At 37.1% G+C, this 24,509-nt stretch overlaps 1 protein-coding gene across 2 annotated transcripts in view; it reads right to left on the minus strand.

Annotated features, from left to right (window-relative positions):
* The window catches only part of HDAC9 (histone deacetylase 9), a 717,483-nt gene that overhangs the window by 344,285 nt on the left and 348,689 nt on the right, over window positions 1-24,509 (minus strand). For both annotated transcript variants that reach the window (XM_006832232.1, XM_006832231.1), the window contains 2 exons: window positions 12,677-12,797; window positions 6,148-6,197 (listed from right to left, as the gene is read on the minus strand). In XM_006832232.1, the coding sequence (XP_006832295.1) occupies window positions 6,148-6,197; window positions 12,677-12,797 (171 nt within the window). The remainder of the gene's footprint in view (window positions 1-6,147; window positions 6,198-12,676; window positions 12,798-24,509) is intronic.

Here is a 24,509-nt window from a genome sequence, read left to right on the forward strand (position 1 = left end):
GTGTATGTGTTTATACGTACACACATACACTATGGAGCTTCAAAAAGCTCATGGAAAATGGAACTAAAAGATAATGGAATTTTCCACACACTTTGTGAAGCCCCTCCTATATAATAGTTGTCACTGTGTGCCATAGTGTCATTATGACTCAGAGTGATACTATTTGACATAGGCTTTTCTAGGCTGTGATCTTTATGGATGCAGAGTATTAGGGCTTTTCTCCTGTGGAGCTGCTGGTGGGTTCTACTTGCCAACCTTTCCGTTAGTGGCCAAGCACATAACTATTGATTTACCAGGGCATCCCCCATCCCATGTCTCTCTCTCTCTACCTATCTCTTTAGCTGTATATCATCAGAAGAAATATATTTATTTGATATTTCAGAAGGAGAGCTTACATTTTAATTTTAACAGAAGGAAACTTTAAGACATTCCACTCAAAACTGCCTCCTTTATATATCCTCAATCAAACTCACTGCCATCAAATTTACTCTGACTCATAGTAACAACAACAACAACAACAACATAGTAACCCTGTATAGGATTTCCAAGGCCATAATTTTTTATGGGAACAGAAAGCATCTTTTTTCTCCCACCAACTTGCTGGTGGGTTTGAACTACCGACCTTGTGGTTAGCAATCCAATGCTTAGCCTACAGTGCCACCAGAGGTCCCCTTTATTAGCTCTCAGAAATACCTAAATGTCTGCAGAGAACCTCAGCACAATTGAAATTAGCCTTAAACTACCTCCCCACAATCATCTAATCCTTCTTCCCCAACCTCCTCCTGAACTCACAGAAAAAGCATCCCACTCCACACTAGTAAGTCAGATCTACATGTAATCAAATAGAACAAATCGAATATGGACAGTAAAAGTTTGTAATAAAAAGCTGGCTTTGTGCTCACAGATTCATTGAGTTCCTGCTGGAGAAGGTGATCTGCTTGAGCATCACAGAGTCTCATTCTTGGCACATTTTTGACCAGTTAGGCAGGCCAAGATTCTGCCCGCACTCTGCAATTTGCTCATTCCTTCCAGGGAATTGCTCTGCCTCTTCCCAGCTCCTCCTCTTCCAATCAAGGGTCTGACACTGCCCATTGACCACGTACGTTTATTTTCCTGTCTTTTGGCACTAGAAACTTGTCTGTTGTAGAATAAAAGTGGAATTCTCTGCTGTCTGCAGGGCTTTCCCCAGGGAACAGAGCATGAAACCCAAACTTATATAAAATCATATCCTGTTTGCAAACATCATATTCCCTTTGCTTCGCACTAATCTGGTCTCGTAAACCCCGGCACAGCTTGAGAGCCCATTCCTCATCTAAACAAATGCCATAAGCCCCTTTATACTTTTACAGCCATGTCAAAAAATAATATTGCCTGCCAATAGTGATGTGATTGGAGTTGCCTCCACCGAGCCATAAAAGAAGTGCAGTCTGTTATCAATTTCTCTAAGTGTATCAGGGGAATTATGGGTCGATTCAGTTCCAAGTTATAAATGACAACTCAAAAGCCGCAGAAGCGTTTGAAGCTGGGAGCTGATGACGACATTATCATAAAAGCCTGCTCGTCCTTGCTTTTGAGGGCTTTTTTTTGTGGCCTATCAAATGAAGAGGGAAATATAGGCTGAGAAATCACTTCAAGATTTCTTCACACAGCAGCAGGTCAGATGGACAGGAAAATGATCACTATTTTTAGTGATGTACCCAGAGGAGTCAGAACTGAAGTGGTCCTGCACTAGATTTTTTTTTCCCTCCAAGTCCCTTAATTATTTATTTCACTATGCAGTGAACAAGTCCTGGGATGTGGTAAAATGTTCTTTCTAACGAGTGCATTTTCTTGTACTGCAATCACACAGTAATCAGGAATGAGTCATGCAGTAGTAACTAAAGAAAATGACAACCAAACAGAAAGGAATTTTGAAACTTTGTGAACGTTGTATGAAACTCAATTTTGAAAAGCACACTTTTAAGCCCTTTGAATGCCATTAGCCAATTGATCACGAAAAGCTGGTTGGCCAACACTATCAATTGTATGCAATTTTAAGGGGAAATTTCATAAGCAGAGATTTCTTGATTTCATAATGACCTAGATAGTCTCCCCAAAGCTATACAGTCAATATTTAGTAGGTCTGTATTAAACCCATTTCAGATGGAAGTAAATATTCTAGGTAACTTGAGTTTGTTTTAAACATTGGAGAGCATTGAGCACATGGGCCCATCTTCTGAATCAGAAGAGTGCATTAAGAACAAAAACAATTTCAGAGGTTTCTGAAGTCTCCGAGGTGCTCTAGGAGGTACCATTGTAGGTCACACCAAGTGCATTCTGGGTATCTTCTGCATGCTTAGTAAGTCTAGGACTATCCTGAATTGGCTCAAACCCAAATGACACAAAGTTTCTCTTAGGTCTTGTTCAAAAGTAAAAATCTGAGATGATAAAATGGCTCCTCGGTGCCTTAAGAACACAATTTGGTTCCTGAAAAAAAAATTCTTTTTAAGGACTGAATGAAACTAATTCTCTAGAACATAAAACAAATGTAAGCTCTCACACACACATTCTCCTGAACCGAAATGAACACTCCCAAAAGATCTGTAGTCCTGTTTGATAAACAGAGGTCCCCTATTCACCCTTTTCCAGCACTGGTGGTGTTAATTAATCCAGTTGTCTTCCTGCTCCTTTGTCCCCTTGATCAAGTTACACTTACGTATCACCACTACTAGAGTCCCAGTATGGTGCCCTAAGATAATGCACTGGACTACAAGGTCAGTGATTCAAACTCAGCAGCTGCTCCTTGGAAACCTTATGTAGGTTTGTTACAGGTCAGAACCAACTCAATGGGACTTAACAACAACAACATCACCACAACAGCCACCATCTGATATCCAGGGGTATTACTGAGGACTTACCGAAGACACCTGTCTATCCATTTGTTATACTGTGGTGGCTTGACTATTAATATGATGTTGGAAACTACACCAGCAATATTTCAACAGAGCTTCCAGACTAAGACAGACTAGGAAGAAAGATTTGGCAATCTACTCCAGATAATTAGTCAAAGAAAACCTTAGGGATCACAAAAAAACCTAGTCCAGTCACTTGCATTGGACATGTCATCAGGAGGGGTCTGTCACTAGAGAAGGACTGCACGCTTGGTGAAATAGAGGCCCAATGAGGGCCAATGGTGGTGGTGCTGTTTATGTGCCATAGAGTTGGTTGTGACTCACAGCGACCCCACACAGGGTTTCTGAAGCTGCGGATCTTTACAGGAGCAGAAAGCCTCATTTTCCTCCCGTGGAACAGCTGGTAGTTTCAAACTGCTGACCTTGAGGTTATCAAAATAAGGGCCAATAGACTGGGTTAATAACCACAACAATGAACTCATACATGCTGACAATAGAGAGGATAACACAGAGCCTGACAACATTTGTCCTATTGTAGGTAAGTTGAACAGAACTCCATAAAAGCTAACAAAAACAAACTGCTCAGACATCCATTGTGCTTTGTGTTAGACACACCAGGTCAGTAGCAGCAGTCACTGATCCTTGGGCACTTCTAAAAGGTTACTAGAACAGCTTTGGCTAAAGGTTAAAACACTACTTTCATACGTGTTTAGAGCAGTGGGAAGAAGTACTTCATGATCAAAGGATAGTGAGTTAGAGGCATAATCCATGTCAGACTTGGGGTGTAGGTATGTTCTAGGGCTCAGTTCTGGGCCATGAATTAAATATATTTGTCAATGAGTGGAAGTTTGCGGACCACCAGTCTTTTAACAACTTTAATTTCCTTCTCTTCGGTGTACTCACTAACTGGTGGTTAGCTCTGTTTCTTTCCTTGCCTCATTTGCAGATACTCAGCCAGTCTCCTAAAATGACCACTTGGGATGCTAGAACGTAAGAACAAAAGCCAGCAAAACTCATTTTAAAAGGCACTTTATTGTCTGCTTTCTAGAATGACTTTATCAACTCCCAACTTCACTAAGTTTTGCTAAAAATAATTATGGATTACTGTGCAGGTGCTGGGAGTCCTGGTGTGGTACTGTGGGATAAAGCATTAGATCACAAAGTCATTTTGAACCACGAAGTCAGAGGTTCAAACTCACCAGACATTCCTTGGAAACCCTATACAGGATCGCTATGAATCAGAACCAACTCGATGGCACGTAACAACAACAATGTGGGGTACTGATCGTCCCGTGCTTTAAGTCAAAAGAGCACATCCCATGTACTAGTGAGCTGCTCTAGTGGGCCAACGCTATTAGCCACAATGCTGCATGGTGGTTTCTCAGGAGGCTGCGTGCGAGGAGCTGCATGTCAGTTTTACATTCTAAATGAGTGCTTATATTTATTTAGTAAAACATCACCATTTCTCTGGAGCATTCAGTTTCTTATCTGTGAAAGAGACTATTTTACTTCACAGCGTTGTTGTGAAACCCGTCAGTATGTTGGTAAACAGTAAAGTCCAAACAGATACTGGTTGTGGCTTCCATTATTTTCAGGAGGAAGAGAACCACAGGTGAAGAAATAGAAAGGACACCCAACCCTAAACAGCCAAACCCACTTCTATCAAGTTGATTCCAATTCATAACAACCCTATATATGGTTTCTGAGACTAAATCTTCATGGGAGTAGACAATCTCATCTTTCTCCCACAGATTGGCTAGTGCTTTTGAACCGCAAGACTGTGGTTAAAAGTCCAATGCTTACCCAATGGTGCCACCTTATGCTTTGTGCTGAATCTAGCATCATTAAAATGAAAGAAGAAGCTGAAAATATATGGGATTTCATTGCATAAAATTTAGTTACAACAGCAACAAAAAAATACCTAAAACATGGTATATACAGATACAGTTTTGTTATGTTCCTGCACTAACCAAATAACCTCATGTGACACTGTAGGATAAGCACTGCACTAGTAACTGCAAGGTCAGCACTTCAAACCTACCAGTCACTCTAAACCCTAAACAGTGTTACTATGAGTTGGAACCAACTCTACCGGCACACGATAAGAACAACCACTAATAACTTAATTGGCAAATTGCTTAAGTTATTGGAAACCTGAGCTAGAATGTGTTGTCCTAATAAGACTTGCTCTTTGGAAATCCTAGAGGGTTGCTATGGGTCAGAACCAACTCGATGGCACTTAACGGCAACAATAACATAACTTGGAGTCCTGATGGCCTGCTGTACGATAAACACTGGAATCGGTGGTTCAAACCCACCAACCACTCTTCAGAAACCCTATACAGGGTCGCTATGATTTGGAACCAACTAGAGGGCAGTTAACAACAACAACAATAACATGACTTGGTATTTAGTTCCATGTGACAGAGGTTTGTTATTGGTAAGGGTTAACTTTAATATGTTGTAGGTTATATGGTATATTCTAATCTTCCACAAAAATGTACACATTTTTCTTCATATGTTGCTGAATTCAAGCAAATTTTCCTAAAAATGTATCATAAATATCTTGGGTCCAAAGGTTTTTTAATTATCAGAGATAAAAATGGTCCCAGGAAGGTCACAAAAATAATTACCCACAATGCAAAGCACCACGTGAAGTTTCTGCCATTTTCATTACTAACGTAATCGTCATATATGCATGTTTAATGTGACTCTATTGAAAAAATAAATCTGCTGCAAAAATGTATTAAGCTCTCTAGTATTTCTTAAGTTACATGGAAGCTCAAGAGTCAGCTTTGAGGGTGCATGATTCAGGTAGTCCCAGGGGATCACGGAGTTCTGTTGTGGCACCGTGGGCTAATGCGTCAGACTGCAAAGTCGTTTGAACTGCAAGGTCGATGGTTCAAGCTCACCAGCTGCTCCTTGGAAACCCTATACAAATTCACTATAGGTCAGAATCGACTCAAAGGCATTTAACAACAACAACAGAGGACCCCACACTTAGACATGCCTTGCAATCATCTAATTCTTTGTTGCCACCATTGTGAATTCTTAATTTTTCAACAATAAATTTTGAAAAACAACAATAATTTTTGATCATTTTCATCTGGCACTGAGTCTTGCAAATTATGTAACTGATTCTGGAATCTAGTATAAGTTTTACTAAAAAAGAGTCGTAAATATAAGTAAATAAATAAAGCAATGAAGACTTTTTGGAAGCTTGATTATTTAACAGTAATAATTAACTGATACTTACCCCAAGTCCACCACAAGGTAATGAGGAAAAAAATTTCTGAGAGGCATCACCTACAAGGTAAGGAGATATTGGGAAAATAAACATAGTTGCTTATTTCTGGTAAATGTTCATTAGCTCGTAATACTGTATCACAGGATATTTATGATATATTTATAATAGGAAACTAAAGAAAATTTAGATCAATAGATCAAGTATTCAACAGAGTTAATTTTCAGAATACTGAATGCATACATGTAAGAAAGAACTCAAAGCAGTATTACATGTAGGGTATATTGTCCCACATGGACAAACACACACTCATAAAATCTGGGACACAATATAGATATCATAACTAACCTAGAATTAATTATAGAATATATATACTATTGTCACTTATAATTCACTGAAAATGTGTTATTCACTAAATATATCTCTCCACTATGATGTTTTGAGCTAATACAACAGACACTGTATTTTCTAAATATTTTTTAAATATTAAAACATTTTGATGGATGCCAAAGGCAATGAATGAAATTCACCTAGCTCAAAGAGCTAATCTTTCCATCAGTTGTTTTAGCAAGAGTCCTTTTAGTTAAGATGATTTTATTAAACAAATTGTAACTGGACTGGTCTTGTATTTACCAATACCAAATAAAATACAAGGTCCATTCAAAACAGTGTCTTCCAAGAGGATTTGCTGGACAGTTCAATTCAAAGCAGAAAGGTCATCTCAGAAAGGTTTTAGAAATTCCAAAGCAGTAGTCGTGAAAGATTTTCTCAGGACAATCACTGGACTTCTTAAGAAGTTTTAAGAAAATTTTATAAGCTGCATTGGTAAGAAAAAGGCCAGGTAAGTTTCACCAAAAAAAAAGTTTTTTTCCCATCTCGAAAATGTACCAGCTCATTCATCGAGAGTAACAAGGACTGTCTTAGAAGAATTTGAAGGGAAATTTTACCCCATCCACCCTGCAGCCCTGATATTACCCCTTCAGATTTCTTTTTATTTCAGAGAACATTTAAGAGGAACATGATTTGAGTCCCCTGAGAATATCAAAACTATCATTTGACATGGTATCAATTTAAAATAAGATTCTTCGGGGAAGGGTTAGAGAGATGGAAATACCACCTTAAGAAGTATATAGACCTAGATGGAGGATATGTGGAGAAATAATAGCTTCACATTTTGATATATTTTTAAACAGTTTTGTTTGATTTTAAAATACTTTTTGGCTTACAGTCATGAAAAAATAAATATAAACCTTTTAAAATATTTAACCAAATTTTCCGTTAGATTGATATTTTATATGATTTTTAATGATTATTTTTGTTTCCTTGCATATCTAATTAGCACAGTAACTATGACATGAATACAGAGAACAATATTACCCCAAACCAAACCCATTGTCATTGACTTGATTCCAACTCATGGCTCTCCTACAAGACAGAACAGAAACCTCCATAGGGTTTCCAAAGAGTTCTGGGATGGTGCTGTGGGTTAATGAGCTGGACTGCAAGGTCTCTCAGTTTGAGTCATAAGGTCGGCGGTTCAAGCTCACTAGCTGCTTTTCAGAAACCATACAGGGTCTCTATGAGTTGGAACCAGTGCAACGGCACTTCACAACAACAATCTTCATTGAAGCAGACTGCCACATCCTTCTCCCACAGAATGGCTAGTGGGCTCAAACTACTAACCTTTCTGTTACCAGCCAAACAGTTAACGATTGAACTAGCAGGAGTTTTTGAAAACCATATTAATTGCTCTTCTGTAGGATCAGCTCTAAACCCCAAATCACAAGGTTGATGGTTCAAACCCACCAACTGCTTCTCTGAATCCCTGTACAGGGTTGCTTTAAGTGGGAACCGACTGACTTGAGGGCACTTAACAACAACAAAACCTATAAGGCCAAAATGTGCTGTGGAAAGCATTTTTATTTCATAATCAAACGGTTCTAAGTGACTAAGATGGGTATTAACTTCCCATCCAAGCATCATAATTCATTTGTCCTATTGATGGTCAATGAAGTAAATAACATTGAAAATTGAAAACAGGTTTGTGTTGGAATTCACATGCCATGTCAGTAAAAGTCTAAATAGATTTTACTGACACAGAAAAAAAGTTTATTTTGAAAACAATAAATTATATGAGTTGATTTCGAAATGCAATTGCTAACAGATGGAAATTAATAAACAAAAATGCACGTGCAAATGAAAAATAATATATTTAGATAAATATAAGGATCTCCTGGTGGGGGGAGTTGAGAAATCAACAGAAAAATAAATCATGGAATAATATTGAAACTGGAATATAAGCATCAGCAGAAAACACATAAAAATGTTTCTAATACTATAGGAAGGGGAAAAGTTTTGTTATTTGTTATTTGAAACAAAGGTATTAATGTAACCTTCAATCTTTTGCAAGAATGCATTCAGCATATCATCTGTAAAATTTAAAGTTACATTTATATATTATGAAATATCTAGAAATTGCAAATGCATGATGAGAGAAGTTTATTAGTGTCTGCTAGGGTTAGGAGAAAGAGAAATTGTTGTTGTTATTGTTAAGCACCATCAAGTTCATTCCTACCCATAGTGACCCTGTATAAGGTTTCCAAGGAACAGCTGGTGAACTTGAACCACCGACCTTGTGGTTTAAAGCGACTATTTTGTCCAGCGCATTAACCCACAGTGCAACACCAGGACTCCAAGAGAAGGGGAAATAGGAATTAGTATTTAAGGGTGACTCAATCTTAGTATTGGAAGAAGAAAGACATTTGAAAATGAATAGTGGTGATGTCTGCACACAATATAATGCCCCTGAATTATACATTCAAGTGGTATCAATGGTAAATGCTTTGTTACACATATTTTACCACAATTAAATTTTTAAAATATGCATGTATATTCTAATGCTGAAATCTTCATTCTGTAGTCAGTGAAAAGTTAAAAAGATAACATAGTGTAATAAAATCACTTTTTAAAGTAATTTTCAAAAGGAAAAAGCCATTACATAAATAAGTAAACACCAAATATATTTCTTGAGGATAACTTTATTTAGTCATTTTTCTATAATATGCAAGGCTGGTTTGAACCACAACATCAGTGGTTCAAGCCCACCAGCGAGTCCTTGGAAACCGTATCCAGGGTCACTATAAATTGGAACTTTCTCGACGGCACTTAACAGCAACATTATATGAGACATTTATATTTATTATTATGTAAGCAATATTTGGATTCCTGGAGTGGTAATGTGAGATAAAACACTGGACCACAAGGTTGGTTTGAACTGCAAGGTCGATGGTTCAAACTCACCAGCCACTCCTCAGAAACCCTGTACAGGGTCACTTTGAGTCGGAACTGACTCGATGGCAATTAGCAAAGACAAGCAATATTTATTTCATTGCATTGACTAGATTTAATTTTTAACATCATTATATAGCCTTTTCCATGAACTGAGATTTGACCAGACTCATGATAATGAAAACTGTTAGCAAGCATGATGGGAATATTAATGCTAAGGAAAATCTTGTATCAGAAACTATAGGAGTGAATGTTCTTAAAGTGTCGCCTTACAGAGTCTAGAGCAGTTATAAAGTTAAATGGTGTCCATTTTCAAATCTAATTATTTTGTAATCTGTGGGTATCTTTCAAGATACAAAGGCTGGAATTAGGCCATAGTGAACTTTTATTTAAATCCTTCCTCCTAACTTCAGAAGATAACTGTCAAGAGTAATACACCCATGCCTCACTTATTGACTATCTTGTTATGTGACATTTCACATTTACAGCCAAGTAAATTACCAATTCTCCAATTATTTCTTGCACTAATGGAATATCACTGGCAGTAAAAAATGCCAAGGGAGCAAGGTGCCTCTCTATAAGTACTGGAATAGGAATCAAAGGTCGTCATTTGAGCCCACCAGCCACTCCTTGGGAGAAAATGAGGTTTTCTGCTTCTGCAAAGATTTACAGCCTCAGAAACCCTATACAGGGTTGCTATGAGTCAGAAGCAACTTGACAGTATGTAACAACAACAGCTCCTTGGAAATCCTATACAGGGTCCCTATGAGTTGGAACCCACTAGGCGGCACTTAACAACAACATACATTTACTCATGGTTGCTTCAACCTAGTCTTTTAGGTATACATAGTAGCTTCAAACAAAAAATGGATCTAAACTTGAAAAAAAACAAAAATGCTTATAAACGTAGCCATTCAAAAAATTGTAATTTTTCATTCAGAACTTATATTGGGGAAAATCAGCTACATTTCTGGATTTATAAGACAAATTAAAGTAGTTAGTAAAGTATCTGCAAGGTTAAATTTAGTGTTTTACTTCAAGGACTCTCTAAACGCTTGCAATGCCCATTGTTTATCTGTGCTCATATAACCGGCCTCATCATATTGGAACTGCTGTATTGATCACTAAGGACCTCCTCATATATATTACAAGACATCTGTGAGAGTTGTTAATCTTATGATTGCAATTTCACATTAAATATTCAAAAACAATGAGATAATGACCATTTTATGGAAGTATTTCTTTTAAATGGAGTCCTGGTGTGATGCTATATGATAATCACTGACTGCTAACCACAAGGTTGGCAGTTCAAATCCACCAGCCACTACTCAGAAACCCTAGACAGGGTTGCTATGAGTCAGAACAAACTCAGCATCACTTAACTGTAACAAAAATTGTTAAATGAAATAATCTGCACTTGGTGTTTTTATCATTTATGCTAGGTGTGGGGAACTTCCGGCCTTCAGGCCATATGTTGTTGTTGTTAAGTGCTGTCAAGTCAGTTCCAACCCATAGCGACCCTCTATAGGGTTTCTGAGGAGCAGCTGGTGAGCTTGAACTGCCAATCTTACAGTTCAAATGGCTTTGCAGTCTGACGAATTTACCCACAGTGCCACACCAGGACTCAGGCCATATAAGGCTCTCAAAATCACTTGTTTTGGCCTGCCAATGCAATCACAGTGCCGTTAAGTTCTAACCCACAGCGATCCTGTACAGGGTTACCAAGGAGTGACTGGTGAGTTTGAGTCTCTGACTTTGCGGTTCCAACCAACTTTGCAGTCCACTGCATTAACCCACAGTGCCATCACCACTGTGATGTTCATTAAATATTTGACCAAAAACAGCAGGCTAATTTTTAAGTTGACAGTTTTGCATGGCCAGCAAATGATGTTTACCAATTTGGCAGAAAAAAGTTTCCCCACCTCTGATTTATATAGACATACCTACATACATGAAAAAGAACTTGTTCTGAGTTTCAAACTATACAATGGAAATCACTTTTGAATTCCATTGTATAATTAGAATTATAATGTATAATCATTTGAAATATGAATACTTTGAGAATATTGGTTTTGTATAAAAGTGTCACTTTATAATTGTTTTCCAGAATGACTGCCTTCTAGATGTCACATTGCCTATTACCTTTGGAATAGTTTAGGACCACTGAACATAACACCGTTTTGAGGTAATATTGAATTAGGTCAAATTTTGAACTGATCCAATAAGTTTATTTGAAAAGAAAGGGAAAAGAAAAGGTCTTAAAATTCTTTTTTAATCAAAATACTTTAATTAACAGAATCACTTTAGCATATATTGAAGTCCTGGTGTGGTACAATAGAATAAGCACAGAACTGCTAATCACAAGGTCAGCAGTTCAAATCCACCAGCTACTCCTCAGAAACCCTATACAGGATCACTATGAGACGAAACTGATTCAACAGCATTTAACAACAACAACCATGGTGCAGTGTTATTAAAGTATAGCATATTACTAATAAACGCAATATAGTTGTCTCACATAAAATAGAGATATTACACTTTTTCCAAATATCAATTGTTTCTATGACTCACATAAGCCTATAATATAAAGGTGTGCAATATGCATTTTACTTTAAAATCTGATGATACTGTTTAAAACTACAAAATAGCTAAATTTATGTTTGCTGATTTTCCAGTATATTTACTTTACTATTTAATTCCATAAATAAGCTATGTATTAAATATATTACCCTAAATATTGAAATGCCATCTATCTTACTACAAATGTAGTGTGTGTTAGGCAGAGTAAAAAGAAATTTTCATTGAAAAAAGAAGGTTCACTGTGCCATTTGTCCAAGTCGCAGAATAAAAAACCAAAAGGAATCGAGAAGCAAAACAAACAGGATCCTTGCAGCTAATTTCAATAAAGAACTTGAAATCCTGTTCTGTTTTGTTTTCCTTTTAGTTTAAAAATGTAAGCAAACAAATTCTATAATGCAGCATTCTGTATGCTAAAACACATTATATAAATGCTATTCAAATACAGGTTACTTTTAAAGTAAGACATCATGGAGCTTGCATTGTTATTTTGTAGTGCGGGATTGCCTTCATCCACACTAGCCTCTACTGTGATGAACTCATTGCACAGAGCAATGTACTTGGAAAAACTTATTCCTTGTCACACTGCTTGCCAAGTTTTGTGAACTGACACCAGCATTGACTAATGATAGTGCTGGAATGTGCTATTCTCAGTAGAATAGAGGCCCGTACAGACCTAGGAGTGTCCTGGGGTCCAGCTTCTGTCCTTCCAGGGGGTTGGTGCCATACAACAGTGAGTGATGTTCAGAATGTACAAGTTGTATTTCCTCCAGGCTGGCTTTCCGACCTTGAATTCTCTGAAAGAAAACAGCAGAAGCCTACAGTACTCCACTGACAACATTCAGAAGAAAGCAGACCCCAATTACATTTAAGATGATTAATAATAGGTTGGAGTTCAGCATACAGGAATGTGACACTGATGTGCTTATTAAAGTATCATAATAATACTTGAAAATCAAGTGTATGCAAGGCTCAGATACAATAGATTGGTTATTCCTATGTGAACAATTGATACAAATTCTGCATATTCATCTTTGGGAATAAAAAAGAAAAAAATAATTTAATTGTTAACTTCTTTATCAAAGTTATCACCTAAAAGACACACATGGACTACGTTTAGTCAACAAGTAGTAAATTTGTTAAAATCTTATTTTACACTCACCTTGAGATGTTCAGTTTGGTCCTTATGCTTTCTTCAGGGGACTAAGCACTAATGTTTTTAAATGTATTTAATTATAAAAAAAAATATGCTGCTACTTCATGTGTGTACACCTTGTTGTTATTGTTGTTCCTAAGTGCTGTCAAGTCATTCCGACTTATAGTGACCCTGTATAGGGTTTCCAAGGAGCATCTGGTGGGTTTGAAGCGCTGACCCTGTGGTTGGTTCAAAGTCCAGTGCTAATCCTACAGCGCCATAATCTAGGCCAATGTTACTTTGTACTCTATGGAATCAAAAACTGTTCAAGACTTCTTTCTTAATGGTCTTTCTTAATGGTGATGAGGTCAGTACAGATATTCAAAGTAATTGTTAAGAATTTTTTTTAGCAGTTTGACAGAGGTTTCTTTTTTAAATTTCTGCTGAAAGTAATATAAAAATGAGAATTGTACTTTGTATATCTTGAATATTTCATTTTACAGCAATTCAGTTTTACTTTATTTTATAAAATTATTGACTCATGACAGACTGGAAATTATATGTAAGACAAAACTGTTGTTTATCCAGAAAAAGTTTCGTGATGCGTTATTGTAGACTCACCCAAATTGTTAAACATAGTGTAGGCAGAACTTTTCAATCCAACTAACAAACAATAGTCCTTTATCATAGACATAACTGAACACAAGGGTAAAACTGAGGAGAGCAATGGCTCCATAGGATAAGAACTAGACTGCAAACCACAAGGTTGGCAATACGAGTCCACCAGCTGCCCAATGAGATAAATGAGGCTCTCTGCTCTCACAAAAATATTAAAAGTCTTGGATCTCCTATACAGGGTCACTGAGTTGGAACTGGCTTGAGGACACTTAACAACAACTTAATTAGCCAACAAGCAAAGTGTTCTTTCTAGTCACACTTCTTAGTTGGTATATCCAGGAGCCTGATAAGCATTGGACTGGTGTATAAAGTTAAAGAAATTTTTATTGTTGTGGGTTGCCCTCATCTCTAACTCATGATGACCATATGTATAACAGAATGAGATGTCGCCCATCTCCATGATCTTTGATACACTGAGCACATTGTCGCTGCTAACCGTGTCAGTCTATCTCATTACCTTTTTAAAATTGTTGTGCTTTATCAAATACCTGGCCAATACTAATATTCCACTTACAGTACATGCTATCACAAAGCATTATAAGGTAAAATGCCAGTGTAAAAATACAGCAAAATCCAAAAGGAATCTATTCAGGGAGTTGCCGTCTTCCCATGTTTCTGACTATGGAACTATCAGTTCACATGGGAACACCAGGTGACAACACCTTTCTCAGGACCAGGGCAATTCCACAGCCAACCTTCCTAGTTTAAGGTGATGTGTCTGCTGTCATACTCTTTCATGCTGATGTATGGGTAGGCTGACAAAAACTTGATATACTGACACTTCCTAGACATTTGTTGGGTAGTGGCCAGAGCTGTGCTTGTCATTATAAAAATAAATAATGAGGTCAAAGTGGAGGAGGAATGGTGGAAGACTTGAGGGATAACAGCAAGGGAATGATGTAAAACAAAATCTCCATGACATTATGCCATTAAGTATCAAATAAACAACCAAATGCTTATGCAATTTTATTTGCCATAGAACTGGTTTCCTGTTTTTTGACACTATCATTATGTAATCCACATTACATTTCTACAAAAGTAAAACTATACTTTAGAGAACTAATTCCCAGGTACATAGAGTGAGAAATGTAATGCTGGAGACTAAGGCTAATTAAGTAATGTCTATCTGATCAACAATTATTTGTTCAATAAACATTGTATTGGTCCAGGTGCCTTACATGTAAACATTATGTTTGAACAAATGTGTGGAAGACCAGAACAATCTAAGAAACAAAATGACAAGCAATAAAATGAATACGAGAAAGGTCAAAGTCCATATTAAAGGAAATACTTTACTGTGCATTTCAGCTGGTGGAAACTCCCCCAGAGACATAAAGGTGACTCCATGATTTGAGTTATGGAAAACTGGAATGGGACAGGCACTGGAAAACAGACTGTGATAGCCAGTCTAATCCGGCAAAATAATAAATGCTAATAATGGTGGTGATGATTATGTGTCGTGGAGTTGGTTCTGACTAATAACAACCCTGTGTAGGGTTTCCAAGGCTGTAACTCTTTACAGGAGCAGAAAGCCTCATCATTCTCCCACAGACTGGCTGGTAGATTTTGAACTGCTGAACTTGTGGCTAGCAACCCAATTCGTAACCCACTTAATATCAACAGATAAAGTGCTCAGTTACTATCTGAAAGGTCAACAGTTTGAACCCACCAGTCTATGTTAAGATGTAGTGGTCTGTTTCTGTAAAGGTTTACAACCTTGGGAACCCTATGGTGCAGTCATACTCTGTCTTCTACGGTTGATATAGAGTCAGAGTCAACTTCACAGTAATGAGTTTGGTTGTTTTTATTGTTGTTGTTTGTTTACAGTTGTAATTTCTATGAGTGTATGGAGTCCTGTTGTGACACCGTAGGATAAGCACTAGGCCACAATGTAACAGTTCAAATCCTCCAGCCACTCCACAGAAACCCTATACAGGGTCAGTATGAGCTGGATCCTACTTGACGGCACTTATCAACAATAACGTGAAATCCATAGTCATTAACATATGTCCATTGACACAAACTCATATCTTAATTGGTGTTCTATCACTAGTAATCCTCTTACTCTATAACTAACACTTCTAGATCCATGTTTTGACTATAAGCATTAAACATCATTTTATTTTCCTTTCTCCTTTTCTAGAAAGAATTTGTAGCTCTAAATTGAGTGTTGAATCATCAAATAGCATTTATAATAGTCTTTGTTTTCATAATGAGCTATATTTTTTTTCCCATGCTTGTCCCAACTCCTTTCTCATTCTCCACATTCCCACTATCATTCAGACTGAATGCTCAATCACACAAGATTGAATTACTGACAGTAGCTCAAGCATTGATAAATCATAAGGGGACATCTGCTGAACCTCAGTCATCCCCTTGTGTAATATCAGTCAACTAACAGTGAGAATACAACATCTGCCCCAACCTATCTAGCATTTATTTATTAAAAGAGCACATCCTCCTAGCTTGCTCTCTAGTCATCTCCCTCGCTATTAAAATGAAGTTTCCACTTCTATTTATTTTCAGTTTCTCTCCCTCTGTGCTTCTTTTTGACTCAGAAGGCTTTTTACAGTGACATTTGTGGTGCTGGGGGTTAACGTGCCAGAGACATTTGTGGTACTGTGGGTTAATGTGGTGGACTGCAAAGTTGGTTTGAACTGCAAGGTAAGCAGTTCAATCTCACCAGCTGTTCCAGGGAAACCCTATACAAGGTTGCTGTGGGTCAGAAGCGACTCGACAGCACTTACCAACAACAGCAACATTTTTACTATTATAGCAGCTATTTATTTTTAAAAATAGGAAAATATATGGAAGGAATTCCTTACTATAATCATCTTCACTTATATGATTACTGGAGAATATTGTACACAGATTGAGAGATGTGAAAACCAACTCCATAAGAATGCTTATATCTGGAGAAAGGATTTGGAGTAAAGAAAGTGTATTTTAGATTTGTATCTTACAGGAACACTGCTATGGGAATTTAGGGGACAACTAAATTAAAAATTCCAATATAGAAAAAATTTTAAATTTCTTAATATATAATATCACCTGGAATTGTTCCATTTTACCTCACTTTTATTACATGCCTCAAACTGAGTTATCCAGTATGGTCAAACACCATTTCCTGGTATTACTACCCATAACTTTGCAGCTTGTTTATGCTTAAATAATAGAGATTATCATTTATTTTCTATTTCCTGTGTGCCCTTTATCCCTTCATTTCGCTCTCATTACACTCTCTCGAGTCAAAGGCCAACAGCACAGTGAGTCACAAAATAGGATAAAGTGTATTCAAAACATTAACACAGGGAGATACTGATTTCTGTTCTCAGAGATATCTGATTTGCAGGACATCTATTCAAAGTCATCTATGAAATTCTGACCAAAAGGATTTGTGAGACTTCTGAGTGTATTGACACCTTCAGTTTGTCTAAAGGATGTTGGTTATGTGGGCAGTTTTCACTTGAGAGCCAAATATACGTCTTAAATGCATTACCAATACAGGCCTGGCTGGCTGGCTGTGTGCCGTGGAGTCGCTTCCGACTCATAGAGACCCTGTGCAGGGTTTCCAAGGCTGAAAATCTTTACCGGAGCAGAACGCCTCACTTTCTCCCATGGAACAGCTGGTAGTTTCGAACTGCTAACCTTGAAGTTCTCAGCCCGATTCATAACCACTACGCTACCAGATCTCCTTAATATAGGCCTAGGAATGGACATTTATAGTTCTTCTTTCATGTTCTCAAAGAAACACTGCAATGTGATTATGCTCATTGGTACATGACCATTTTCTGTGACTTACACTCGATTAGTTTCTTCCCTGAGATAGGAAAAGAACGAATCGCCTACACTCTGCTAAGCACATCAAGAATGTTATCGTATTTAAATCAGACGCAGTATATACCTAAAATGGTCTATATTCAGGTTGCAATTGTTTAAAATGACCATATCATTGAGACTCACGGCACACCAGGATTCTTTCCTAAAGAAATAGTCTTTTTAAAATAAAACCTCTTAATGCAACCTGATTATAGAAAGAATGTTCTGAACATGCTCTACAAAGTCATACTGTGACAGGGTAAAATGCAGCCTACCCACACCCACCCACACACAGAGCACACACACGGTATAGATTCATATTTTTTTCTGCCAAGGAGCAGGGAAAAAAGGAAACAGTTCTATTCCTTCCCCTCCTGTGTTCAAAGCCTGGATTGAGGCCAGTGTCCTAATCAGTTCTCATTGGCCCTGGAGGAATCAGAACCTTTTGTAAAATATAATAAAGGGCATAAAATCATGATAAAATGCATGAAAAAGCAGTGCCTTTGGTTAGGGAACTAGAAATAATTTAGCAGAACAGATGGATTGCATTGGTTTGGTATTATTGAGGACATGAAAGGGCTCATTTTGTGGCAGTTCCAAAATAAGAGAAAATGTCCAACTTAAATTTGACAAGTCAAAGTACCTGCCTCCACTGGGAGAGACTCCATTTTCTTTAATCATTTTCAAAGTGGTGACATATTAGGCAAGAATTTCCACTGAAATATCTCATTTTCTGAAAATATTTCATCCATTTTCCCTAAATACGGGGATGTGGGATTTTTTTTTTTTCTCTCAAAGAATCAATGGGACTGCCGACTTAGAGGTAAAGAAAAAAAAAAAAAAAATGACTGATTAGTTTCAAAGTTGCCCTCTGCCACGTACCCTATTCTTAATACTTAATGAGTCCTTTCACAGTCTGCTGATTACTCCTGATACACATTTCTCTCTTAAAAACAAACACAAAAATCTGTTCTTATTCGTCATGCCCAAATATATCTAATGGAGATTTCAAAATCTGTAATCAAATGCTTTTTTAATAAATTCTGGTGTGGCACTGTTGGATAATGTGCTGAAACGCAAGGTCAGTTTATGACACAAGGTCGATGGTTCAAACACACCAGCTGCTACTCAGAAACCCTATACAGGGTCACTATGAGTTGAAACACACTCCAAGGCATATAACAACAATGTAAAGAATTGAGTCCTAGTGTGGCACTGCAGGATTATCATGGTTGGCATTTTGAACACACTAGTTATTCCCTGGAAATCCTATATAGTGTTTCTATGAGCCAACTCGATGGCGTATAACAAGACAATAAAGTATGGTCTCCAACGACTGTCACCTCAATACCTCAACAACCTTTTCCACTCAGAATTTGGCTCATAAAGAAAGGGAAGCAAAAGAAGGAAGGAGGCAGTCCAGCAAGCAGGCAGACAAGCAGGCTTTGGTCTTTCCTGCAAGTCACCTGGAAAGAAAAAGTGGTAAATGGAAGACCTGACTTGTATTTCTAACATTTATTGCTCTTCACATGGCTGTTATGACAAAGGAGCTTTGGTAGAGTAGTAGTTACAAGTCGGGTTGCCAACCTCAAGGTCAGCAGTTCAAAACTATGAGCAGCAGGACAAAGCTGCTCCTGTAAAGATTTACAGTCTCGGAAACCCTATGCAGGCTCGGGATGAGTCGGAATCGACTCCATGGCACACCACCACTACCACCACCAATATGATACATCTGTTTGGGCCTTTGTTTACCTAAAAAAGAAAAAAAGGTTTGTCTAAATTACTTCCAAGTTCCCCTTTAGCTCTAAAATGATATGACTACATGATTAAATCACTAAAATAATACAATTATATCAGTGAAATAACCTTATGCATAATCAAAAATGATAAATATACTTTGATTCATGAATTCACCATTTACAATCAAATATAAAATTGCAGTGATATATTACTACAGCTGAGACAAAATAGGAGATCTATCTATGAGAATTTTGAAAAGAACTCCAATTGTTTCTTGAAGTCCCTGTCTTATAAGTTTAGTAATAACTGAAAAGTAGGTCTATTTTCAGAGTTCATATCTAGCCTACAATAACTTCAAAATAGTGAACACCTTTCTCTTTAAAAAAAAAAAAAAGTCACTTCTGTGTTAATGCCATCTTTGTTTCTGAGATAAATGGTTACCTTTTTTGCTCTCCAAGAATTTGCTTCCATTAATATAGTTGCCTCTACCTAATTAAGGTTATGTTAAGAAATTAAGTTTATGTTGCAGTGGTTCCTTATATTGACTGCACCTTATTGTCACCTGAGGAGGTTAAAAAAATATTGATGTCTACGTCCTACCTCCAGAGCTTCCAAATACCTGTATCTGTGGACAGGCTGGTTATCTAGACATTTCAGTTCTCCAGCAGATTCAAATGTGCAGCCAAGGCTGAGAACCACATGTTAGAAGGACCTTCTCATACTTCCTGTCTAGCAGTAAGTTTAAGATACTGACACTGAAGGACCAACATTTGGGATTCTCGAGTATTTAAATGGTTGGAAGACAAGAGACTGGTGCGGAGATGCTACTTATTTTGTCTTCAAAATGACATGTGCCTTCTACTTGTATGTACTATTACTTGATTTGGTTAGCACAGTTTACTCAAAAGTATTTCAGGACATAGAGTAATTTGAAAAACATTTCAGAAAACAGCAAATCTCATTCAACATTAAAAATCTGAGGTGGTTACAATGATATGTACTATATAGACCTTTAAATTTTCATTCAAATTAACTTATTTACTTCAAATTATTACGCTCATCTGAAAGCAAGAAAAAATGGTGTTGTTTAGTTTAACTGCTCCATTTTCATAATTTTTAAGTGACTTGAGTCTCCTATATTGGAATTATTGTTTAAAATAATAATAATAATAATAATAGACATTTTAATGGTTTCATCTAAAGCATGGAGCAGGGCGAGCAGTGTGTCCTTTTGTTGTGCAGAAGGCCATCATGAATTGGAACCAACTCCAGGGCACTCAACAATCACATCTTTTCTGTAATAATCATACATGAAGCATATTTTGTCTCAAAAAAAAAATTATATTAATTAAGCACTACTCTTCTCCTTCTTCTTAAACTTTAATGCCTCTGTTTTCTATTTCCAGTATCACATTTCATATGTATTCAGAAAGGCTACTTCTCTTCATTCCTTTTACTAGTTATTTCCCGCATTAATTCTACCTTTACAGCAGCAAGACAAAAAAAAAAAAATAAGAAAACTCCAAACAATTATAATTGCAGCTGCACAATTATTTTGATTTGTTTATCTGCCTGGGTTCACTTTACTGTGATATTTACGTATCTTTCAGAGCAATGAGATAATGTTTTTTGATTCCCTCATCACATATAGATTGTTTATATGCTTTCCACCACTCCCATACCCTTTAGAGATAGTTCACAGGACACCTGTTTGAGTTTCTTACCGGTTTGTGGTTAGATTCTAAGACACAAGCACATTATTTTTTTGCAAGCTAAACAACAACAGAAAAAAAAAAAAAAAACCACAGTAAGCTGTTATGTGCTGCCATCTAGTTAAATTATGCTATAAGACAAATGTTTAATTGCATTTCCATTAGCTTGCAATACTCTGTGCTTTGTAGGCCTGGTGTCCGAAAAACTGCACATTACGTAAGTGTTTCTTCACAGAATAGTAGAAGTCTATTTGCTAGAGGTTCTACAAAAGCACATGAGTAAGCAGAAGAGTGTGCTGAAGATTCTTCTCTGAGGTCCTAGGCATCTGAAGATTTGACACTAACTTGTTCTCCACTTTTCTCATTGGAACTTCTGAGAAATCCCAGAAGGGGCAACAGTAGCTGGGTTTTGTGTCCCAGAATTGTTTTGTAATTACTTGGTGTTGGCACTTAAATAAAAAGAGTTAAACATTTCAGCACAGTATGTTGCCTAAGGTTTGCTCTTATGAATTAAGCGAAACAAAGTTATTCAATATTAGTCACAAAGAGGCAATGCAAATTCCACATAACGTGTAATCCAACAAAAGCATTATAAATTGCTATTATTCTCAAAACAAATGTGAGAGCAAGCAAATGTCTGTGGGTGGTTTGGTGGGGCTTTCAAATCATGAACATTTCTGGAAAAACAACTGCAAAGGCATTTCTAACAGATGATGGGTCAGTCTCTGAAATTTTTTTCTTCAGCCTAGAAGAGCACATTGTTTTTCTCAGGAGTCCACACACTTTAGAAACCTGGCTACCCAATCAAAGAGGTCATTCCTGAAGAGGACACCAAATGACCCTTCCAGATTAATTTCTCATGGTGACAACAAGACTGCTGGTTTTGCTTTTCTCTCCCAAAAGAATGATTAAACTATGTATAAATGATTTAACGGGGGGAAATTCAATGATATTGGCATGAAGGACTACTAACTACCTCAATATATAAAACAACAGTGCCACATGATGTGATAAGAAGTTAACCAATATAAGAACTGACTCAATGGAAACTGACAAGAATGATAATAGTGCTTCTGCCATTTCACCCTGTGTCATCATCACATCCATCAGGCTGCATACATTGGATTGTATGCTTTCAAATATACTAAAAACAAGGTGACATATGAGGAACTGAAAAAAGAAGGTTTTTTCAGACAATTGACATGACATAGTCCATAAAGACAGTGTTCTAGAACCTACTTTGGTAAGTAGCAACTGGGAGATCTCAGTGGCCGGCCATTGAAGGTACAACGGTTGTTCTGTCCATATGCAAAATAAAGAAGAGTGATGAAAATTAAAGATGCTTGGAATCAGCTATTCAATTGGACCAATGGAACATGTGGCCATCAGTCACCATGATTGTGAGACCAGAAGAACTGGATGGTGTCTGGATACTATTACCAACTGCTCTCAAGGGATCACAAAAGAAGGTCCCAGATAGAGTGGGAGAAAATGTGGAACAGAACTCAAAATTATATATATGTTATTTTTATGTGCCATCAAGTCAGTTCTAACTCACTAATATATATGTCTATTTTCATTATATATATATAGTTTATTATAAATGTATGCATACACACACATGTATATATATAGTCCTGGTATAGAGCTGTGGTGGAACGCACAGTTGGTTTGAACCACAAGGTCAGTGGCTCCTGGGAAACCCTATACCAGGACACCAGGTCATTATGGTCGGAACTGACTCAATGGCACATAATAACAACATATATAGATATATACCAGGGTTACTGACAGAAAGAGACAGAAGTAACCCAAGACTTGTTGTCCTCAGCTACCCTTTAGTTCTGGAAAGAAATTCACCCTCGCTGCCCAATTTTCAGCAAAGCAGTAGACAGGTATACAAGAGGGAACAATAACATTAGTAAAATATGCTCACTATGGAATGGTCAACCATTAAAAATCAAAAGGGCAACACTTATCTAAGGACCAAGTTCAGAAGGGATGAGAAGGAGCCGGAAAGGGAATAAGAACCCTAGGGAGGAAGTGAGAAATGTTGTTCCATAGAGGGGACTGCAATCACTGAGATGAAACAAAGTGTATGCTTTGTTCAATGTAAAACTGATGATCTTCTCCATAAATCTTCACTCAATTCACAACAAAAAGTTAAAAAAAAGATTGACCAGAAAGATATGACAATAGGCTTTTAAACTATAAGATCTGTGTGAATATCTATTTATTCCTGTATTTTGCACCTTTCATAAACCCAGTTCAGTGCCATCGAATCAATTCTGACTCACAGAGTAGAACTTCTCCTTATGATTTCTGATACTATAAAACATTATGTGAGCAGACCGCCTCATCTTTTTCCCGGTGGAGTCCCTTTAAGTGTCAGATTTTTGGAATACTATTATAAGGAGCTCTGGTAGCACAGTGGTTACAAATAGGGCTGTGAACCGCAAGGTCTGCAGTTCGAAACTACCAGCTGTTCCATGGAAGAAAGATGAGGCTTCCTGCTCCCATAAAGATTTACAGCCTCCAAAACCCTGTACAGGGTTGCTATGAGTTTGAACTGACTTCACGGCACATAACCACCATTATATAATAATGACTTTGAAAGTTGTAAATAGCCATTTCCGATTTAAACTGGTTGAAGCAGGCTATTTGCTCCATATGTAACCGGGATGTAACCTGAATGTGGAAAAATGTAAGCAGTTTTGGCTGGCAAAAGTACAGAATGAATGACAAGCAGGAAAATATCCACAGCAGACACAATGGTGGGACAATAATATCTACAAGAATAAATACATTCTGTCCATGAAGACCAGTCTACTAGAAATAGGTCTCCTTGTTGATCTACTTTATTTACTTCATATGGGATTCTGTGGGAAACAGAGGGATTTGGCCTCCAAACTTTATGATCAAAACCAAGAAATACTTTAAAGTAACTCAAAATTAACCAAAGAGTATAAAAGTGTTTTGCCATGCCACTGGCAAAGATGAATAATAAGCTTTCACTCAAGAAAGAATTAGAGAGATAAATCTATCTCAAATTCCTTCACTTTGGGATTTCTAGGTAAAATATATGTTTAATTGAAAGCAGAACTTTAAATATGATATCCATCTGATAATTCTGTAATAAACTTTTAATAATGCTTGAGAGACTGACTCTGTACACAGAACCCTATAGGACATTAATGTTTTAAAGAAAAACAGTCAATTGTGTTCTCCTGTAAAACTGAATAGATGATCCACTTTTAGAGAGCAAATCCCTAAGGACAATAACTTATCATTAGAAAGGAATACATTGAGTGAATGGTTATGTATCTTCAAATGAAGTTACTCACCGACTCTTCAGAGAAGCAGGTTGCACTTAGCACTGTCTGCTTTGGCATTTCTATTTCAATTACAATTCTTAACCATTTCAT

This window comes from Chrysochloris asiatica, unplaced genomic scaffold (genome assembly GCF_000296735.1).
Source record: "Chrysochloris asiatica unplaced genomic scaffold, ChrAsi1.0 scaffold00006, whole genome shotgun sequence".
Classification (NCBI taxonomy): domain Eukaryota; kingdom Metazoa; phylum Chordata; class Mammalia; order Afrosoricida; family Chrysochloridae; genus Chrysochloris; species Chrysochloris asiatica.